The 17,528-nt window shown below is 38.8% G+C and overlaps 1 protein-coding gene across 2 annotated transcripts in view; it reads right to left on the bottom strand.

Moving 5' to 3' along the window:
• SKAP1 (src kinase associated phosphoprotein 1) overlaps positions 1-16,692 on the bottom strand; it is a 251,070-nt gene extending 234,378 nt beyond the window's left edge. For both annotated transcript variants that reach the window (XM_081161834.1, XM_081161835.1), the window contains exon 1: positions 16,497-16,692. In XM_081161834.1, the coding sequence (XP_081017960.1) occupies positions 16,497-16,545 (49 nt within the window). In that variant the 5' untranslated portion in view covers positions 16,546-16,692. The remainder of the gene's footprint in view (positions 1-16,496) is intronic.
• Between the last annotated feature and the right edge of the window lie 836 nt (positions 16,693-17,528).

Below are 17,528 nucleotides of genomic sequence, written 5' to 3'. Positions count from 1 at the left end.
GCATATTTTCGAGTGAGGATTAAAAAAAAAAAAAAAAAAAGACTGACTGTAATGCTACCGTGATCAAGACAGAGTGCTATCGTTGAAAGAACACACACACAGATCCATGGAATAGAAGAGAGAGACTAGAAATACACCCACACAAATATAATCAACTGATCATTGACAAGGGAGCAAAGGCAATTCAGTGGAGAGAGGATAGTCTTTTTAACAAATGGTGCTGCTATTCACAGTAGCCAAGACATGGAAACAACCCAAGTGTCCTATGGATGACTGGATTAAAAAGATATGGTACATTTATACAAAGGACTACTACTCAGATATAAGAAAAGATGAAATAAATACTGCCATTTGCAACAACATGGATGGATCTTGAGAGTATCATGCTAAGCAAAATAAGTCAGATGGAAAAGGAAAAGAACCATATGATTTCACTCGTACGTGAGATATAAAACAGAAAGCAACAAACAAGCAAAGCAAACAAAAAACTCATAGACACAGACAGAGAGTGGAATACTTTCAGCAATAACAAGAAATGAGCTATCAAGCCATGAATAGACATGAGGAACCTAAAATGCATATTACTAAGTGAAAGAAGACAATCTGAAAAGGCTACACATTGTATAATTCCAATCATACGACATTCTGGAAAAAGCAACACTTTAGAGACAATGAAAAGATCAATGGTTGGCAAAGGGTTTGAAAGGAGTGGGGGAGGGATAAATAGGTGAAGCACAGGATTTTTTAGGGCAGTGAAACTGTACTGAATGGCACTTTAATGGTGGATACATGACATTATGTATTTGTCAAAACCTATAGAACTTTACAACTCAAAGCGTGAACCTTAATGTCTGCAAATTTCAAAAAATCACTTAGGGGATTGGGGGAACTCAAGAAAGAATGTGGACTGTAACATAACCTAGCTATACTACAAATATATGAAATAACCTCACTGAAGGGGATGTGGGAAAGGTGCTGATCTAAGTAACTTTGGAAATGAATACAGTCTGTAAGACTAAAGGCAAAAGGAACTGTACATAAATACTGGACTCTAGTCAATGAAGTCTTTTCTCATAGGTGTATAGGTAAACAATTCTTATAATGCTATAGGTATACACTTTAATCAAACAGTAAATGGATGGTGAATGGTTGGAGCCAGGTTTCTCAAGTTGGAGTAAAAAGAGGAGCAAGTAGCAAGGACATAAAGAAGAGTATAGAATGAATTAGAATTGGAGACATCAATAAGAACTCATGTTTAACTTTATATAGATACAGATGGTTATATATAGAATTTTAATAGATATATGTACAGTATATGTGGGGTTATATATACACGTAGCATCCAGATCTTGGTTTCTAATAGCAATCTTCAATAAAAGGAACCAAGGCTCCTTAGGAGATGGCTGATTCTAGGCCTGGGGCAAGAGATATACAAGATGAGCCTGGAGCATCTTGTGGTGCTGGAAAGTGAGGAAGTGCCCTAAACACACACATGCACACATGCACACATGCACACATGCACACATGCATTGATGGGGCTCAGGAGCCAAATAAAAAGGCTCCCAATGGTCAAAGCTGGAACAATTTGAGCAATAAAATAAAGTAATATTGGACTACAACTCAAAGTATAAAATAAGTATTCATGAGTCCATACTGATATAAACAAGTAACTGAATAAATTAATAAATGGGGGAGTAGAGACAACTCTCCAGTGCAGAAGAATTTCAAGTAATTTATGTAAATACTTTACCTTAAAGAAGGGAGAACATAACTCCCACCCCACAAGTGTGGGCTGCACATAGAGACTTCCTTCCAAAGACTACAATATTGAAAGGGGGAATAAAGAGTAACTTTACAGTGGAGAAACCTGACAAACACTAATCAGCCAGGTGATCAAAGTCAACATCACAGTCATAAATCATGTTGATAGTATATACCCTTGACATGTGTTGAGAATGGCACTTTACCTCTGTGATCTTCCTCCCCAAAACTCATACCTGTAGTCTAATCATGAGAAAAACATCAGACAAATGCTAATACAGGGGAATTCTACAATATATATGACCAGTACCCCTCAAAACTGTTAAGGTCATCAAAAACAAGGAAAGCTTGAGAAATAGTCATAATCAAGAGGAGTCTAAGGAAACAAAAATAAATGAGGTACCCTGCATAGGATCCTAGGACAGAAAAAGGACAATAGGTAAAAACTAAGGAAAACAGAGTAAACTACGAACTTTACTTAATAATGTAACAATATCAGTTCATTAATAATAACAAATATACCAACATAAAATATAATAATAGGGGAAACTGAGGGGAAGGGAAAACAGGGGAACTCTTTACTATCTGCTCAATATTTCTGTAAATCGAAAACTTTTCTAAAAAAATAAAATCCTATTAAGTTTAAGAACTGTGTATTATATACACATATATTTGGTATAATCTTAACATTTCAAGGGGGAAAACAGGAGAAGGGGATGGGTTAAATTTATTCATTAACCCAATCTTTATTGAATTCTCCCTCTAGGCTAGTCAGGTACTGCAATAAAAAACAAAATATTAACCACAGTCATCTCTAGGTAGTGGTGTTACAAGCATTTTTATCATATTTTTGATACTTTTCTATATGTTCTAAATATATGTTTTAGAGTATGAAAAAATATGTAAAATAAAAATTACTATGCAACCATAAGGTAATATTACTCATAGTTTAAATAGATAGACTTTAATTTTTATTCCTCATCTTGATTTCACTCCATGGTAGTGGGCTGAGCTGGTTCACAGTTGTGAACAGGAAAGGAGACCACCCAGGCAGAGAGGAAGTGGGGAATGGAGAAAACCCTGTGGGAGATGGACAGTATACTTTATTCCTCTAGGTGTTACGGTGAACCTCTACTCCTCTTAATAAATTCTTGTAGGTAATATATCCTATGGAATCAACAGGATATAATTATCCCCCAATGATGTCTCTAAGGACAATTTGATATTTTTATTATGACTTTACTTTTTAAGTTTCACTTCAAATTACTTTTTTGAAAGGCTTCCTTTCAAAACACTTTAGGATTAATTTAACGTTAATTTAAGCACTTATTTCTTCACCTGCAAGTGTCATCCACTCAGGGGAATAAAAATGACACAAAGACAACCTTTTCCATCTGTCTCATTAGTTTTCTTTCTAACCTGATCTAAATATACACCCACAACTTACCAGATGAACCAAGAAAATATAAATAATCAAAATTAAAGGCCTTTATGAGGGATTACATATCTAGTATTATAATATAGTCTCCAACTCATTTTATAAAGCCAGCATAAACCTGATATCAAACTTGATAAAGATATTAAGGAAAGAAAATTATAGTCCAATATATAATACATTTGTACTAAAAGTAATATAAAGTGATTTTAAGTCCCATATTTAAAAGGTAAGCACAGCTCTAGCAAAGATGCATCTTCCTATTATAATTCACAGCTGCCCTAAAACATAGATTCCTCAGCTTCCAGGCAGCTTATTTATTCCAGCAAGTAATCACAAAATAAGAAAATAGAAAAGGAATGCAGAAGGACAAGGGAACAGAGGGTATGTGGAACACTGTAGACATGATAGGACATCACATCCCTGGGAAATACCATTGCAGGATCTGAGGCTAGCTGACAAAATGCTAACTTTGCAGGATGCATTCAAGATCACTAGGTTTTGTAGACTGGTAAAAGTTTCTGACATTCTCCCAAGTCTCTCATTCTGTCCACTTACAAGGCTACTCTTTTGTTTATTTGGAGAATGGTGTCTTATGGGTCACATTTTTCAAACTACTAAAAGATAAAGGTTGCCTCTATCTGTTTTCTAAGTAATGCTCCTAATACACTGAAAGAAAAAATATATATATTTGTCCGTGTTCCCTAACAGTTGCAAATGTTTTTTTTGTTGATATATGTTTCTACAATTCAAAAGTTTGCTTCAATCAACCTTCTATATGGAGGCAGGATGAATGGCCAGTGCTGCTAGAAACAATTCCATCAACCAAAAACCAATCAAAGTGTTCCTAGAGGGGACATTTTGTGAAAGTATTTGAACTACTAAAGCAGAACCCACATTTCTAAAAGAAGGATGGCATAAATTTCCGCCTATACTGGTATTATACATTTAAGATTTTTGTCTATATGCGAAAGGGTTGGCACAGGCTAAAAGGAGTCACCAAATTAAGTCTATGAAGTTTAGTGCTGGCCAATATTTCAGGTCCTCTCTTTAGAAGTCCCCAAGTATTGGAAAATATTCTTTAAGTGTGGATGGTTGTCCTGGTTGGGCATGAGCAGAGAAATATCTATTCTCTCGTTGCTGCTGATTTTACTGTCATTTAACTTCAACAACTCATTGCTGGCTTCTGCCACCATTCCTCACTCCATTTCTTAGCCCATCTCCTCTTATCACAGCACCTCCAAGCCTGCTGGCACCCCTACTTTCAATGGGAGATGAAGTCGAAGGTGAGGAGGCAGGAGAGGAAGAGGAGATAAGGAGAGGAAATTCCGTTCTTTCCCTCTGGGTCCTTCCACTGGTTTTCACCTCCCACCTAGGTGAGGCTCCATCCTTGCTCTCATTCTGGCCCTTTAAACGCTCTTCCCTAATCCTTAGAACCCCAACCTGGCTCTCACCTAGCTCCTCACTCCTTTCCCAGCCCTGCCTATTGGAGTCACTCCCCAGTCACAAATACCATCAGCGCTTGGAGTTAGGAAACAGGTAGAGAAAGGGTGGGCTCCCACGGAGTGACCCAGGCTTCAGGACAGAAAGTATTTCTGGAGTCCCAAGTTGGATGATTTTCTCCCATCAAAATATTATGTTTATAGTCTTCTCCTTCATGTATAATACCCACAAGGGGGTGTGTGTGTGTGTGTGTGTGTGTGTGTGTGTGTGTGTGTGTGTGTGTGTGTGTGTGTGTGTTTTAATGGGCTGGCCTGGGAATCAGCTTTAAAAACATGGTTCTTTTTCTCATAAAAACATTATTCTATAAGAAAACATCTATGTAAACATTGGGAAACTATATAATCACTGATATATATAAAAGGAGGAGGGGAAGAGGAGGGAGGGAGGAGGAGGAATTCTAGGAGTAGGACGCTACTTTAGGCTCATCTTTGCTTAACTTTTCAATGATACTTAATGTGTGTGTTTTCTAATAAAATAAAAAAAGTTTACCTTGTAGATGCTTCATTCGGAACACTTTGAAGGAGTTAAAGCCTTAAAGACCAGGCACCTCCCCTCCAGATTGGAGATGAGATCTTGTGTGGGGCTGGGGTGGGGGGGTGGGGGGGAATGGTAGAAAAGGTTTGTTGGGATTATGGAGAAGAAAAGAGGGGCAACAAGGGGAGAGAAAGGGCTCCCAGGGGCCCTCTGTTTGGACTGATGACAGTAGGCAGGGAGTAAAGATGTGTTGGCATAATCCTCAGGACTTCCATGAGTGAACTGCTAACAGAAAAGGCATCCTTTCTAGCAACAGACTGCGCCTACCCACCATGCAATGCCCAGAAAGTCAGGCTTGCTAACCACAATAATCTCCACCCTGAAAATACTAATACAAACCTAAATTTTATTCTAGATATCTGGGTATTCTGAACATTAGATTAAACATCACAACTACCCTGACCCTGGCCAAATACCTCGGTTGGTTAGAGTGTGATCCCGATACGTCAAGGCTGAGGGTTCAATCTCAGGGCACATACAAGAAGCAACCAATGAATGCATAAATAAGTGGAAAAACAAATCGATGTCTCTCTTTCTCTCTCTCCCTTCCTCTCTCTAAAATAAATTTTTTTTAAATCACAACTATCCCTTTAAGTTACATTTTGCTGTTCTGCAGAAGAAACCAGCATGGTGGCTAATCCAACTTCTACAAAGTCTCATTGATGGTCTGGTGGAATAAAACAATTATTTCTGATTCCTTGACACTAGAACACTGAATATATCAGACCATTAGAACTTCTGCAGTCACTCTTAAATATCTCACTAAAATCAAACCTCTAAAACGTCAGTGTTTCATTTTCCTACCCTAATAATGGAAGGCTTCCTGGAACTCTTGTCTTTCTTCATACCAATTAAATAAAAGTATCATAATGGGGAGGGGGGGGGAGAAATAACTTTCAGTTTGTTTAGAACTTGTTTTAAATCTTGCATTAATTTTTAACCTGGTAATTAATTGTAATCCTTATATTTTTGCCTTTTGTTAAGGGGTAAACTTGTCTTCAAGACTAAAATCATACCCACCAGCTTTGTTTTGGCTTTCAGGAAGTTGTCAGCATACAACAGAGAAATTTTCAGCATGTTCTGGTTATGGTTTGCTTCAATCTGCTGATTGTTTCTGCCCCATGACCCAAGAAATGTGTGGTGTTTAGGTTTTTCATTCTCCTACCTCTGTAGAGGAAAAAATTATAATACCTACATATTCACAGCACAGAGAAAACAAAAACCAGAAACTAAACACAGAGAGTACTTTAGATTAAGCTTTAACTATTGGCCAGACTAAAAATCTAGGATTAACACTTCTGCAGTCTTCATTTGGGAATCTAAGTATCTATCTTATAGAAATATTTGCATATACAGATATGTGCCTACAGCATGTGTAAATATAAAAAATTTGGAAACAACCTAAACATCCACCAATAGGAGAATAGTTAAATAAAAATTTAAATACTGTGCAGCAGTCTAAATACACAGGCACACACAAGGAAAAATATCTAACACTACTATGTTAAAAAATCAAGTTATCCCACCCTGGCCAGTTCAGTCAGTTGGTTAAAGCATCATCCCGATTCAGCAAGGTTTTGGGTTAAAACTCCCTTCAGAAGCAACCACTGAATGCATAAATGAGTGAAGCAATGGATCTATGTTTCTCTTTCTCTCTCTCTCTTGAAAATCAATCAATCAATTTTAAAAATTATGTTTAAAAAACAGAGTTGTCCATATATTTCTATGTTGTGCAATTATTCTACAATAAAAATATATTCACGAGTTATTTTTGTAATTAAAAATAAAATACATGGACCATAACATCATCCACCAGAATGTCTAAAAATAAAAAGACTGCAATACCAAGTGTTGGTGAGGTTATGGAGCAATGGGAGCTCTCATACACTGCTGGTGGGAGTGTAAAATAGGTAGAATTACTTTGGAAAACTGTTTAGAATTTCTAACAAAATTAAACACACCCCTATCCTATGACCCAGTAATTCTACTCCTAGATATTTATCCAAAAGAAATGAGTTGTTCGTGTTCACAAAACATGTTACACAAGAGTGCTCATAGCAGCTGTATTCATGATAACCCCAAACTGAAAAACTCATTGTCTAGCAGAAGAAGGATGGATTAAATAAACTGTGGGATATTCACACAATGGAATACTACTTGGCAAAAAAGATAAGATAAACCTGATACACAGAACATGGATAACTCTAAAAAACCATTACATTGAGAACAGACAAAAATCATACTGATTGTATGAAGTTCCAGAACTGGAAAGGAAAGTTGCTAGGATGATGGTAATATTAATGTCTTGATCTGGTTGGTAGTCACACAGGTATATACATATATTAAAATCATCCTGTTGTAACATTTAAGATTTATGCATTTTATGTACATAAATCAAACCTTCATAAAAATACAAGGACAGAAGGAAGAGAGGGAGGGAGGGAGGGAAGGAGGGAGGGAGAGAGGGAGGGAGGGAGGAAGGAAATGATGGATGAAGAGGCTCACAAAAAAAGTTATCAGAAAGAAAAACTATTTTAAAGGGAGTGTGATTTTCCAGGAGTTTTATTACAACACAGATATTTTCTGTAGCTAAGTAACTCACAATACTTCTCATATTAGATTATGAGTACTTTAATTCTAATTCAATTACAGTATTGGTTCAACTGAATATAAATATGTGCCAATGGATACATTTTAGTAAAGCTCCTATTACATGAATAAAAAATTTTACTTCCCTGTAACATTACTAGTATTAGAATGCCAACAATGTTAGGAGGAGATCCTAGATGAGAATTTAAGTAATTCATAAATGATTTTATCAAAGCCATCAGCCTTCAGGAAAGCTTGCTCTCTGGATGCGAAGATCACTCTTTTCCTGAGCCCACATCTGCCCTATCTTCCATGAAAAGCTGAATAGTAAAATTAAACAGTGGAACTCAAAGACTCCAAACCTGAAAAGCCATCTGTTATAATCACCTAACCTATAATGCAGCACTGACAAACCAGAAAAGCAAGCAATGAACTTGGAAACACAGGGGAAATAAATATGAATAAATGTAGCAGAAATTATAGGATTTCTGTAGGGTGTAATGGTTTATAACGTGAAAAAATTAGATTTGCAATAGTTATGTCAATATGTTAAGATTCTCAGATGACAGTGAAACTTGATACTTACCTTATTTTTCCTATATTTAAAATGATTAAAAATTGGTTAAGTATTACACTTATGTAATGAGGTAAAAATGTTATTATCTTAATAGCTGGCACTAGAATTCCTCTTAGGGAGAGAACTGTCATTGTTTGGAAAGGTAACTTGTTTCTCTGTGTGTGGGTGTTGGTGGGAACCTAAACAACTAAACAAATAGATAAACTGTCTTTTCACATGGCAAGGGGAAAAAAATATATTTTTTAAATTTTGCTCCGGATAGGATAAAGGGAGAAAGTGCCAGTGAGAAGGTATAAGGCTGGGAACCATACCAGGTGAAGGGTACTCTCTGATAACTGGGGTGGCAGAAAGGCATTTAGGAATAGGGATGTCTAATATTTGCATTACTGCACTATAAACCCCTCCTCCCTCTCCCTGAACCCTCTCAATCTCCAGTGATGTCTTCGGCACTCACAGGGGCTTCAGGTGGGTAGGCTTTTGTAAAATTCGAGGATGAGAATATGTCTAGGCCACCATTTTTCAGCCTTGGCATAACTGACATTTTGGGCCAGATAATTTTGCTGTGGGGACTGTCCTATGCATTGCAGGATGTTTAGCAGCATCTTTGGCCTCTACCCACTGGATGCCAGTAGCACCTTTCCCAGTTGTGACAATGAAAAATGTCTTCATGTGCTGCCAAAAGTCCCTGAGAAACAAAATTATCCCAGGTAGGAACCACTAAATTAGGTCTACACAACCCAAGACAGAGAGAGCATGTGTGGGAAGCAGGGGAGCCTAGAAGGAAAGGTGACCTTGAGAATGCTCCTTGAGAATTACCCAGATCTTGAGGAGATGTTTGGGCTTCCACAGAGAGGAGATCCTACCTAGAGATCAAATTCCTGGGCAGCCCACCTAACATGTAGGATAACCTACAATGAAGCTCAAATATTTCCACCACTTTTTAAAAATTGGCAAACAAAAAGGGAGGAGGGGAAGAGTAAACCTTGCAGGGTTTTCTTTAACGGAGAGTTTTACAAAAATACTATTTTTATACACACACATGTACACTTAAAAGCATTCTATAATAAGGTAAGAAACACATATCTTCATAAGTTAGCTATGAAGCTAACTTCTCTCCTTCCTCCATAAAGTTTCTCCTAGAAACAATTACTAAATTCTGATATAAGGAAGGAAGGAAGTAGAGGAGACCCTGAAAGAACCCCTACAAACTTCCCCTAATTTAGAGAAGCGAGGATGAACCACCAACAACACAAAAGGCCATGTCTGGGAGTTTTCCTCAAAGAAAAAAAAAATTTTAATTTTATTTACCAAACACTTAATGGTGTTTAATACATTCCAGATACTATCCTAAGTTCTTTTCAAATATTTATTCCTTTATTCTTCATATAAATTCTATGAGATAGGTGCTATTATTATCTCCATTTTACAGATGAGGAAACTGAGACCCAAAGTCAGATAGGTAGTGAAAAAGTGACAGAATCAAGATTTGAATCTATGCAAACTTAATACATGGAAAATATGCAGGACCTATGGGAAAACACTAAAGTTCAAAAAAGAAAAGACCATCTTGAAGAGCTAGACAAAATACCTCCCTCTGAAGTAGATTTATTATTAAAGAACAGAAATGTTTAGAAAATTTCTAATCATATGCTCAACAACATTAAAAAAGTTATTATATCTATAAGCCAGAGCTTTCTAGATATAATGAAATAGAAATAATGAGTGATGAGGAAAGACTACATGGACATTTAAAAAATAAATAAATAAATAAATAAATAAATAAATAAATAAATAAATACTGACTTTAAAACCATAATGAAATCAGTGATGGATGAGACAATAAAAGAGATGAAACAGAGAGAGATCAGGGGTCAAATTTATGCATCATATAAAACCCAGTATGACAATAAAACAGATGGAGTAGAAGCAATGGTAACAGAAGGAAACTTCCCCAAGTTAAAGAAAGACCTGAGTCTATAGATCAAAAGGGTTCATTACATATACCAGGCAACATTATTAAAAAATCTAAGACCTTGCCCGGCCGGGCGTGGCTCAGCCGTTGAGCGTTGACCGGGGATCCAGGTGATCGGGGTTTGATTCCTGGTCAGGGTACATGCCTGGGTTGAGGGCTCGATCAATGACTCTCTCATCATTGATGTTTCTGTCTCTCTCTCTCCCTCTCCTTTCTTCTCTCTGAAATCAATAAAGATACTTTTTTTTTTTTTAAATCTAAGACCTTGACACTATCTAGTCACATTTTTGAGGGCAAAGAAAATATCCTATAAACATCCAGGCAGGAAGTAGAAGGAATGAGTTATAAAAGAAACATATCAGGCTGGCATCAGACTTTCGCTCCGCAAACTTGAAGACCAGAAGACAATGGGAGAACTTCTAGAGGCTGAGTTGGAAAGAAGAGGATGGAAGTGGGAGAGTATGACCCTAGAACCTCATGCCCACAGCTAAGTTTATATGAAACTAGACAGACACATACTCAGATCTTCAGGGGCCCAGTAAGTGCAGTATCAAAGTAAACTTCCTGAGAAATTCACTCAGTAGTATACTCTAGATCGTCATCTAATAGGACTTTATGCACTGTCTAAAACAGTGGTGCATATATACAATGGAATACTACTGAGCCATAAAAAAAGATGAAATACTGCCATTTTCAACATGGATGGACCTTGAGAATACCATGCTAAGTGAAATAAATCAGACAGAAAAAATTAAGAATCCTATGATTTCACTCATGTGTGAAATATAACACTGAAAGCAACAAAAGAACAAACAAGAAAAACAAAAACTCACAGACAACAGTATGGTAGTTACCAGAGGGAAGGGGGATAGTAATGGGTAAAGGGGGTCAAATATATGGTGACAGAAGATGATTTGACTTTAGGTGGTAGGCACACAATGAAGTATACAGATCATGTATCAGAAATGTACACTTGAAACCTATATAATCTTAATCAATGTTACCCCAATAAATTTAATAAAAGGAAAGAAAAAAGACAAAACAGTAGCCACTGTGGCTACTGAGCAGCTGAAATGTAGCTAGTGCAATTGGGGAACTGAATTTTTTGTTTCATTTAACTTTAGTTAATTTAAATATAAACGCCCATATGTTGCTGGCGGCTACTATAGTCTAAATATCTAAGAGATTCAATAAAGGGTTGAAGAATGAAAAAGCCATGGTACAAAAAGTAAGCAATGAACAAGTTAAACAGGACAAAGATAGCAGTAAAACAATGGTTTAAAAATATTACAAAAAATGTGAATTAACCCTTGTCATATAATATACATAATAAAAACATTAATAATTCTGAGTCTAAAATCTCAGATTATATTAGTAACTTCACATTTCACACTGGAGAAAAGAGTCAAAAGGTACTGCTTCATTCTTAATGTTGCTAATCAGAGGGACATGGTTTTTTTGTTTGTTTTGTTTTTTGTTTTTTAAGCCATAAGGGTAAAACTACCAGTGGAATAAAACCAGAATATATAACTTCCAAATCATTCAAAAGAAAAAAATTTCATAACCTAAGAAAATGCTCAGGAAATCATAGTGAATGAAAAACTGTAAGTGGAAAAATCACTATATAAAATTACATACACAATATGTCCCAACTTTGAAAGTATGAACATATAATAAAAACTGAAAGAAATACATGGAAATTTAACAATTGTTAACTATGGGTGACTGTACATCATTGTGTGTCTTCTAAATATTCTACAATGAGTATTATTCTTTTTATAATCAGAAAAGTCTTACATAAAAAAGAAGTATGGTCACAGCTTACCTTCCAGAATTCAACTGACCACCTCACCCATCTAGAACACAACCCAGTATCAAAAATCAAGCAAAAAATACTCTAAGCAGCCAAAATACAAGTCACAAAGGCCACACCTAAAGGTTTGAGTATTGTGTTGATCAAGACAGCCTTTCATACCTTCTTTTACACATATCTTAATTCCAACAAACTTGATTATCTAATGTTCCAGTAGCACTGGGACTAGAGATTCACTGAGAGCGGTGCAAAGTGATAAACCTGGTGTAACAGTAGGAAAAAGTGACAAAAATAAAAATATAAAACACACAGACATTCACAAAGCAACCCAGGTGTAATTATGGCAGAAACATCCCTGAATGACTCAATATATTTCTGAAAGTATGACAGCAGATATTCACTATAACAACTTTGAGTTAAAGTGTTCTGAACACAGACTGGTTGGTTGAGGAAGTGAGAAAAGTTCCAAATGCATTTTAGAAAACAAAATGATCACAAATGTTTATAATAAAAAAGTTAGAGAGCTTAAAGAGAATATCCTCAGTTATCCAGAGCCAGTCACGCCTGCAAGTTCCACAGAGCTGGAGTTTTACTATGTTAATAGGATTTTATGGTTGGCTGCATCGACCAATACAAATCTGGAGAACAATCTGGAAGGAAATGATTAATGACTGCTTCTTTCCAAGGAAGTTTACAAATAAGTAACCATAGGCATATCAGAATCAGCATTAACACAGCAATTGCTACTAAATGCAGCCAGGTTGTGGGTATTATTTTGGCTTAAATCCATATTCCAAGTAGGATTTAGGTTATTTGTAGGTAGTTGGGCCCTGTTAGCTATTAGAGTAAAGTCAAATAGGTCTCATTCCATCACACAAGATACACTGTGAACCAAATAAATATTAATTCTTCTTCCTTCATAGTTGCCTCTTGTATTTCTGACTTCAAAAGCCAGGCTAGCAAGACAAGGAAGAAACTGATTGTGCTTATATCAGTGGAACAAAGATTATGCAAACTGCCAGCATCCCATTGTTTTTGTTTTCAGCCTGGTTATAACAAAACAAAAACAAAAAGATAACCTCTATGTCTGAAGCCTGCTTATTTGAAAACAGACCTGAATATTTCCTCCCCTTTCAATAATGCAGTAACAGCCTTCATTTCATTTATCTGTAAGATACTTATTTGCTGATAAGGACTAGTTGCTATTTCTATATGAGAGCTTGACAGTCTATCTGAGGAAGCTGCTTCCTGAGTTACTCTAAAAGCCTCTCCCTGCTTTAACATTCACCAAAAATCCAAGAAAACATTAAAGAAAAATTCCACACCCCCATAGGGCCAACAAAAGAAAAATATAATCATAATCTTGGTTAATGGCTCCTTAGCACTCTGATCTCTCCAAGCTTCTATTTGTCTTTTGTTTGTTCCTTTTTCTTTTAAATAACCTTACTGGTTTTCTCCTGATTACAAAAGCAATACATGGTCATTGTCACAGTTCAAAAAACTCGAAAATGTACGAAGTATAATTAATAATCAATCTCTCTCTCTCCCCCTCTCACTCCCCTCCCAAGGAAACCAATGTTAACTGCTTGGTGTATATTCTTTACTTCTTCCTAGGCTTGCCTGAACATATATAACATAAAGGTATTTGGGGGGGGGGTAGTTTATTTGCTTTCAGACAAAATGGGATATTATATATATTATTGTGCATATTGCTTTTTAGTCTTAAAAATCTGTCATGAATACTTTCCAATTACATATATATTATCCTTTTTAATGGCTGCAAAATATTCCATAAGATGAATAACTCATTCATATAATCGTCCCACATTTCCCAACTCATGGACATTTACGATGTATTCTTATATATACTTCATGTCCTTTAATTTCAGTAATGCAGATTCCCAGAAGTGGAGTCTCTGGGTTGAATGAAATGTTTTCAAATGTTTAAAATTTTATCCTTAAAGAAAATTAATTTTAGGCCTTCAGAATTTCTGATCCCTTCTTCATTATGTATAATTTTGGCATTAACCTTTCATGATGCTTTGCACATTTTATTTTTTAAAGCATACACGTTATGTCAAAAACACCTCTGTCACTTATGCCCATGTAGTTATAAATAAATAAATGCTTAAGTTATGACTGTGATGACCAGCATTAAATCACTGTGCAAATGCTTATGCCTTGGTTTATGAAAGTAGTAAATCATTGTGGAAACTCCACCCCCACAGCCATGTGGCAGCACTAAAGTGGCAGCCCTCTCACCCTCTGACTCCCTCCACTGAGTGATGATATAGAGATCAGGACCTAATTGTCAACAGTCAACCTTAAAAAGTGTGTGTGTGGCAGGGGGTGGAGGAGGGGTGGAGTGGGGGGCAAGTAAATAGCAGCATACGCTAAATTGATAGCCATTATGGGTTTCTAATATCCACAGATTATTTGTAGTACAATGAGTAATTCTGCTGGTCTACACCAGAGACAGTGTTTTATAAAAAACAAAACCTATAACCAATATGTTGCTATGATTACATGAACCTTTCAAAAACATATTCTGCAAACATTTTTCAGTAGAATTACTAGTTGAATCCCACCTTTACATTTTTTCCCTCTACTTCGGATTCAGACTCTAATTGCAATTAATCTCCATTCATACCCTTCTCTACTTGTCAACAAACAAAGGTTCTGCTTTAGAAGGAGATCTGAAGACTTCAATTAAAAACAGTCAGCTAACAAGGAAATAATCTAAGCTAAAGGAAGGTGGCAGGTGCAGAAATGAGTTGTTTACCAAAGTGTCAGTTTTGAACAATAAAGAACTGCACATCAAAAATGTTGAAGGAGTGGATTTCATTGCAAATCTCTGAAAATAAAAGGAATTTTCTACCAAGGCTGCACACAAAATGGAAATATGGTTTAACAAGCTTGTAAAATAGGTTTCCTCTCATCAAATGACAGATACCAATAAAAAGAATCACTTTGTATCTTTAAATGCAAGGGTGGAATTAAACTTTTTGCCACAGTTCCTTCTCTCCTGGAAATCAGATACTTACAGCCTTTCTTTACACTTAATAGCAAACTGTAGTAAACCAAAGAGAAGGCTGAATAGCTTCTTCTTAGACACACAGATGATGCTCTTTTACCTTGCAAACACTTTTCTGCTCTGAAATTTTACATTTATTCAGGTCATAGATTTTGGAAACTTCACCTCAAAAGAAATACCTAGTTGACAGCTTTTACACAGAAACAATCCAGAATGGAAACAGTGCTGCAGAGACCAAAAGGACTTGCCAAATATTTGATTAGGAGGCATTTATACCAAGATAACAAGGTAATGGAGATATAAAACCAATTAAATCGAGAGAAACAGGGGGAAAAATACCCGCTTGCCAAAAGTATGACCTGCCCAAAGCAGGCCATCTGTTAAATATGTGTCAAAAATGTCACTGAGATGCCAAAAGGCTTAATTCTGAGTAGTTTCCTCCTGGGACCCTTATGCCAGCACAGATTCCAAGCCTCTTGTCTTTTCAGGAAGGTCAGTTACAGGAAAGCAAGTTACTTTCACCAGAAAAAGTGTGAACTGAGCAGATGATATTGCCCATTAGCTGAAAGTCTCTTTGGAGTGTTAGAAGGATGTGTTGAGTGTTAGTGAGCATGGCCTAGGGTCTTCTGAAAGGGGCTGCTTAGGCACTAGTTTGCAGGTGAACACACCCCAGCGGGGCACTTCCAGAACAGGAAGTCATGTAACACCGGGGGTCAGCCTACCCCGGGGTGGATAACGAAACCCCCCCGGAAGTCTGTAGGCTGGTGAAGGGAGCCCGGGAGTTTCGCGGTGACAAAAACTCACATGAACCCCAGGCCTTGGCCACAGGGTCACATGAACTCCTCACAGCCCCCTTCAGAGCCTTGGCGGGCGAGGATTTTCTGTGAGAGCTGACAGTCACCTGGGCCGGGGAGGGAGGAGGACGCAGACCTGCAGACCTGAGGGAGTCCTGAGGAGAAAGGGACAGGTTGAAGACCAGGCCAGGTGGCATGGGGGTGGGGGTGGGCAAGAACCTGGCCTGAAGTTGGTCAGGAGTCTGAGAGGTTACGTGGAAGGGTAGCGACGCCTTGAGAAAAAAGAATGTGGAACTGAGGGGACTGAAGGGCCGCTGAGGTGGGAGCATGACAATCTCGCTTTGCAGGGTTGAAGACTAGAAGCCTTGAGGTTCTAGAAGGTGGTGGTGACGGAGCTGAGAAGAAAGCCCAGCCTTGGGAGGCGCTGGCATCTCGTGCCTCCGGCTGAGCGCTGGAGGGACTTCCCGGAGGGCCGGGGCGTTACCTGCCAGGAGCCAACGGATCTCCTCGGGGAGGACGGCGGCGGCCTGCATGTGGCCGGGCGGTGGGGAGGCCGAGTGTGAGGCGGGAGAGGGGCCGTGAAGGCCTGGCGCCGAGGCTGGAGGGCGACGGCGACAGCGACGCGCGGCGAGGCTGAGGCACCTGCACCCCCGCTGCCCGCACCGCCCTCGCCGCGGGGCCGAGCCGCAGGGCGGGGCCGCGCTCAGGAAGTGGCGCGCGCAGCGGGCGGGGGCGCGCGGGGGGAGGGGCGAGGGGAACACCTGTGCGTCCGGCACGCGCCGCTCGCGCCCCAGCCGGGAGGGAGAAAGGCCCCGGGCGCCTTCCCCAGCGGGCCCAGGCTGTGACCCTCCAGACCCCCCACCAAAACAAAAGACTACCCGCCGCTCCAAGGAACCTCGCCTCTTGGAGACTTCGCATCCTAAGCGCTGGACAGTTGACCTCGAGGGGCAGGTGTAAAAGCCACAGTGTTCCCAGGCATGGGGCACGGGGTTGGGGGCGGGCAGGACGAGGGAATCTGAGGAAGAGGCTGGTCGCCGCCAAGCCTAGCAGCACTCGGCTCCCAAGCCCGTCCTCGGGTCCACGCCCAGAAAAAGAGCGCAGAACGTTCGCTCTTTCGGGCAAACCAAGGATGTTGAAAGGGAGTGACTGCAAGTTCCCAAGGATTAGTAAAAGCCACCAACATCTGGGAGAATCAGAGCGATGGACACAGGGAGCTAAAGTGTCGCTTCCGCCCCTAAGGCTGAAGGGATGGGAGGAAAGGAAGGGATGACCCAGGAAGAAAGCGGAGGGAGAGGGGAACCCAGCCTTTTCCCTCTGAGAGCTGACAGAGGGAGGACGGTGAAGGGCAAGGTCACAGATGAGTGTGCCTCCCCTCGTCCACAGCACAGTAGGTGTCAGCGTCCCGGTGTGATGCGCGCTGTAATACTGCAAGAATCGGCAGACAGGACGGCTCCCTATGATTTCTTATAACTTCTGAGAATAAGCAACATCTCAAGATAGTTTACTTTTTTTTACG

The sequence above is a fragment of the Miniopterus schreibersii genome (assembly GCF_964146895.1).
Source record: "Miniopterus schreibersii genome assembly, chromosome: 16".
NCBI lineage: Eukaryota > Metazoa > Chordata > Mammalia > Chiroptera > Miniopteridae > Miniopterus > Miniopterus schreibersii.
The sequence above is the reverse complement of the archived record's forward strand: the minus strand, read 5'-3'. Positions and strand labels throughout refer to the sequence as shown.